At 38.4% G+C, this 5,029-nt stretch overlaps 1 protein-coding gene and 1 long non-coding RNA gene across 2 annotated transcripts; both read right to left on the reverse strand.

Annotated features, from left to right (window-relative positions):
- Positions 1-8: 8 nt before the first annotated feature.
- Positions 9-3,708, reverse strand: LOC122083322. The gene is made up of 3 exons (XR_006141627.1): positions 1,687-3,708; positions 1,303-1,597; positions 9-255 (listed from the first exon to the last, which is right to left on the reverse strand). It is a non-coding gene; the product is annotated as an uncharacterized LOC122083322 (long non-coding RNA).
- A 258-nt stretch (positions 3,709-3,966) lies between these two features.
- On the reverse strand, positions 3,967-4,895 carry LOC122083295 (disease resistance protein RGA2-like). The gene is made up of 2 exons (XM_042651056.1): positions 4,315-4,895; positions 3,967-4,217 (listed from the first exon to the last, which is right to left on the reverse strand). Exons 1-2 carry the CDS (start codon positions 4,507-4,509, stop codon positions 3,984-3,986), a joined length of 429 nt encoding a protein of 142 aa, XP_042506990.1. The 5' UTR covers positions 4,510-4,895; the 3' UTR covers positions 3,967-3,983.
- Between the last annotated feature and the right edge of the window lie 134 nt (positions 4,896-5,029).

A 5,029-nucleotide genomic window follows, 5' to 3' on the forward strand; every position in this document is an offset into this window, starting at 1 on the left:
TTTTTTTTTTTTTTTTGGAAGGCACATATTTCTTCCTTTTTCCTGGTAGAAAAAGGCAGGCATATAATTCACTTTGCATACATTTCTTTTTTTCTGTATGTGTATGAAACAGGGAGAGAGAGGTGCAAAGGTACTCACAATTTCAGAGTAGGACATTGACACAAGTCCCACAATCTTCCGGTTCTAGTTCAAATGTCAAAAAATCCCAGCTAAGTTGAGTGTTCTTGCCTTGAGAATTTTGAGGCAGATTGAGGGCTGCAAAGATAAATTTTAGGCATTAGGCCTCTATCTTGAAGCTTTTTCTTTTTTTCCTGGTAAGATATTGAAGCTAGTCCTCATTGTCTAATAGTACTTCTCAATTCAAAACTTAAAGGGCTCAAGCATGTAGATAAGAAGTCATATATGTTTATTGATGTTTGTGAAGTTCAGACTTATTTTCCCATCAATTCATAATATAATAGCAAGTGTATACTCTTGAACATGCATGTGTAAAGAAATACATAGCCAACAGTGAACAAGTAATAGCTTTTCATTTTAGAAAGTCTGCTTGAATAAAGATGTGTCATAGAATTGACATTAATTCCCAAGTGAAAGGAGGTGTTTACAAGGTTTACTCTAGTCTTGGGATCAAATCCTGGCTGTAGACTCATCAAATACAATCCATGGCTTATGTGAAGCTTTTGCACAACTTGAGTAGCTTCTAGCTTAGACCAACTTATAGTTATTAAAACTCCAATAGACTCCAAAGCAACAATCTCTAGAAGTCAAATTGGGGTGGGGGATCTATATATGCATGTGTCCTTGAGATAGGAGAGAGGGAGTATAGAAAATAAACCCCTCCTCCTCGTATCTCTTACTTTTACTGAACAAAACAAAACAAGTCATAGCTGCCTATAATGCCACAATCAATATTACATTTAAATATAAAATGGAAAGGAGGTTATTTAACTTATGAAGAAAAAGATTGTACCCACAGAGAGTTTCCCAGCATGTCTATCAGATACAGAGGAAAGGGACCATGAGTTAAGATTACAGAGGAACAATTTAGGTAGGAGTCCACAAATTTAGGAGGGTTACTACTAGCATGGTAAATTTAAGGAGGTTAAAATGCATAAATGTATTAAGCACAAAACGTCTGCCTTTCTTGCATAATACAGTCAAGCAAGAGAAAGTTGGCGAAAACAAGACAGATCCACCCCTGTAAGTGAGACTCAAGTGAGAATAGAATTAATCAATACCACAATTTTTGCTTTCCAATAATTCTGCAAAGATTTGGGATAGAGAGAGAACAATTAAACCTACCCACTAGTGTAAGAATGACTTATAGAACAGATTCCTCCATTGTATAACTTCCATCATTTATCATGACCAATTGAAGCTTTAGTGTTGGCAGAAACTAACTGGAGGCTGATAAGTGATAACTTATAGATTCAATGCTACAGAATGCTAATTAGTTGAAATGTAGCACACAACTGCTTTTTCACGTTGTGTGGATTCTTGAGCATTTTCAAAGAGAAGCAATTTCTCTCAGTAATAATAATCTGCCCCTGATATCTGTTCCATCATTCAGTCATGCTCTTCACATCTTGTCATTCACCTATATCAAGAGAAATGAAATTAAACTCACACATGGTACAACAAAAAATAGAGATGTAAATCATATATTTCTGATTGCAGAAGAAATACCTCATTCAATTGGTTGCATTGCATCTATGCTTTTACTGTGTTACTGCATTATAGACAGATCCGTCAGTACTCTGTAGTATTCCATCATTGGGTTTTGTTATGAAAGGGAATGCCCATAGTTGGTGGTTAGGATTTATTGACGTTGCAAATCTATCATTATGGTAGGGATATGGGCAATCTTGGACCACAGTTCTCCTTCCTTCTTTTGGTACAATTGGTTTAGCATTAGACAATTTACAATCACCAAACCTTCAAGAGAGGTTAGGTTAGAGAGTCCATCATGTAAGGATTCAAGAATCAGGCAGCCACAGATCTAAAATTTCCTAAGATTGTTCGGAAGCAGGCCCTTTGGAATGGACACGAGAGCAGGACATCCACCAACAGTGAGATCTGAAAGAGAGGTGAGATTATGAAGGCCCAAGGTATACAGGGGTTCAAGATTCTTGCACTCCATAAGAAAAGAGCATCCCAAAATGTTCAATTGTTGGAGATTTGTGAGTTTGTGCAGTCCTTTGGGCAAGGAATTCAGCTTCCCACAATTTAAAATCCATAGGTCCCAAAGTGTGCTGGGTAATCCCATGTCTGGAAAGGACTCAAGAGTAAGACAATCTCCAATTTCTAATTGTTGGAGTTTTGTGAGTTTGTGCAGTCCCTTGGGCAAGAAATTCAGCTTCCCACTATTTGAAATTGATAGTGTCCGAAGTGTGATGGGTAACCCCATGTCTGGAAAGGACTTGAGAATAAGACAACCTCTAATTTTTAATTGTTGGAGATTTGTGAGTTCATGCAGTCCCGTAGGCAAGGAATTCAGCTTCCCACAATTTAAATCGATAGCTCCTGAGGTGTGCTACGTAACCTTATGTCTGGAAAGGACTCAAGAGCAAGACAATATGTAATTTCTAATGTTGAAGGGCTGTTAGGTGTTGGAAGAACCCACCAGGTAGCGAAGACAGATTTAAAATACCTTTCATGCATAAGGATGAAAGTAATGATAAATCAGACACCTTCCCAAGTACCATTTCACTGCATTGCCCTAACCGCAACCTCTCGAATGACGGCAGCATTGGAAGGAAAGAGGGTTCTTCACAAGCTTCTATTGCAAGTTTCACCAAGGAAGGAAGGGTGTGTGGTAATTTCTTCATGTTGGGACATCTAAAGACATATAGCTCATTGAGCCAATGGAATTCTCCTTCACCACCATCTTCGACGTTTGAGTTGCAATCATGAGGTGATTGATGTTGAGAGTCAAACAATTTTTTCATCTCGCAATATTCCACAAACTTTGATGATCCAGAAATTTTGGTTGATTCAGAAAAGGACTCAATGCCAAAACATTGTAATAAGTCATGATATGAATATCTATCATCATTCTCAGAAAAGTAGTCGGTCAGTATAGGTAACCCCATTCATACACCACCACATATCATAGCATTTCCAAGTCGACTTGTATATTTTTTCATAAGGACGATTCTTAGATGTGTCAAAGAAAGACTTCATAGAGAGATCGTCGAAATACCCTACTCCTATATCTTTAAGCCGTTTCTTTCCTTTTGATTGCACAATACCTTCTGCCATCCATAATCTTACCAACTCGATCTTGTCGAATTCGTAGTCCTTGTGAAATAAAGCACAATATGCGAAGCGCCTCTTCAGATGCGGAGGAAGATGATGATCGCTCAACACAAGTGATGGAATGATATTAGTACTGTCTCTTAAATCCCATATTTCACTCTCCAAAATATTTTTCCCACTCACAATTCTCCCTTTTATCTCGCAAGACACCAGCCAGTGTCTTTATAGCCAAAGGTAAACCCTAACATTTCTTCAAAATTTGTTCACCAAATACTTCCAATTTTCATTCGCATCCTCAAATGATGAATTTCCATCCATGAAAGTATGTCTTCTAACCAGTGCCAAACAAGCATTGTCTGATAGAACTTCAAGATCATGATCATTTGGATCAGTGCGCACAATGGATGCAACACCTTTGTTCCGTGTTGTAACCAATATCTTACTTCCTCATTTACCAAATGCAAAAGTTGTGCTTAAAGCATCCCATCTCCCACAGTTCTCATTCCACATGTCATCCAAAACCAATAAGAATATTTTATTGCTCAATGCTTCTTTAAGTTTCACCTGTAGCAGGTCCAGTGAATCAGAATTCGATACACAGACCCAAGCCTTCAGGCCAAAATGTCTATCAACTCTCTCATCATTATAAACAAGTTGACCAAGTGTCGTCTTTCCAATTCCACCCATGCCCACTATGGGAAGCACCGAGAAAATTACTATCAGTGTTACCGGGATGACTTGGAGTTTTTTCCATTTAACAATCTTCCAGATATCTTTCTCTCTGCTAAAACTTTAGAACTATTCACCAAAGAACTTGTCGGTGGCCTCTGACTGAATACCTTTAGCCTTGAGGGCCCAGATGCTATGCTTGGATTCAAACCTAGAACAATACCTTCTTGCGCTATACTTTTTAAACTCTCATTGACTTCCCTTCCTTTTGATCCAAACCTTCCAATTCCCTGCAAATTGATGCCCTTAACCGCAAATTCTGTACTAGATTTCAACAAAGAAGAAACACAAATTTAACTTGAGAGTAAGAGGAACAGAGTTACTTACCTGTTGGGTTTGGCGAAGGTGGGTCTGATTTTCAGATTTCAATTTCAGACGTAGAAGCTCAGTGGCAAACTCATCCAGTATGTCATCCGCATCATAGAGGAGTTGTTTCAGGCGGTCGAGCCACACTTTCACAGGAAAGCTGGTGAAATACTTCACTTCAGCTTCATCAGATAAGGCCTGAATCGTGGCTGACATCTGCTTCAGTGACTCCACTTCGCCCAAGTCGATCTTCCATCAACGAATAAAGTCCAGCAACTCAGGAGAGGAAAACCTGTCGAAGGCCAGCTGAAGGAAGGCGGAGCCGAAGGAACTTCCAAATGACTGTTCCAAAGCCGAAATCTTTTTTCTGAGAGAGAAAAAGATGTAAAGCAAAGCAAGGAAGAAGAACTGAGGAAACGCTCTTCGATGACAGTAGATAAGCCCGTAAATACGCTGAAATTCGGCTCTACTCTATCATTATAAAACAAAAAGGGGATTCTCAGAAGCAGGGGAAGAAGGAGGAGGTAGAAATTAATGTACAAGCAAGAAAGATAACCCGATCAAGAACTGAAACAGAGCTCAGATCAGAGGGGTACTAAGGTTTGTAAATTTTAAGGAAAATGACTTTATCTAAAAGGCTTAAACAAAGAAGAAGAGAAACATGTAGAAATGCTTTTTCAGTATTTTTATATTTTGCTATTCATAATTCACAAGGCTTCTTTTTTTTTTTTTTTTT

This window comes from Macadamia integrifolia, chromosome 1 (assembly GCF_013358625.1).
Source record: "Macadamia integrifolia cultivar HAES 741 chromosome 1, SCU_Mint_v3, whole genome shotgun sequence".
NCBI lineage: Eukaryota > Viridiplantae > Streptophyta > Magnoliopsida > Proteales > Proteaceae > Macadamia > Macadamia integrifolia.

What these genes read in the sequence shown, in the direction of transcription:
- LOC122083295 (XM_042651056.1), bottom strand. Translation starts at nt 4,509, where the DNA reads ATGTCAGCCACGATTCAGGCCTTATCTGATGAAGCTGAAGTGAAGTAT. An exon ending in ACCTTCGCCAAACCCAACAG is followed by an intron (nt 4,218 to 4,314) that starts GTAAGTAACTCT and finishes ATCAATTTGCAG; the next exon opens with GGAATTGGAAGGTTTGGATC.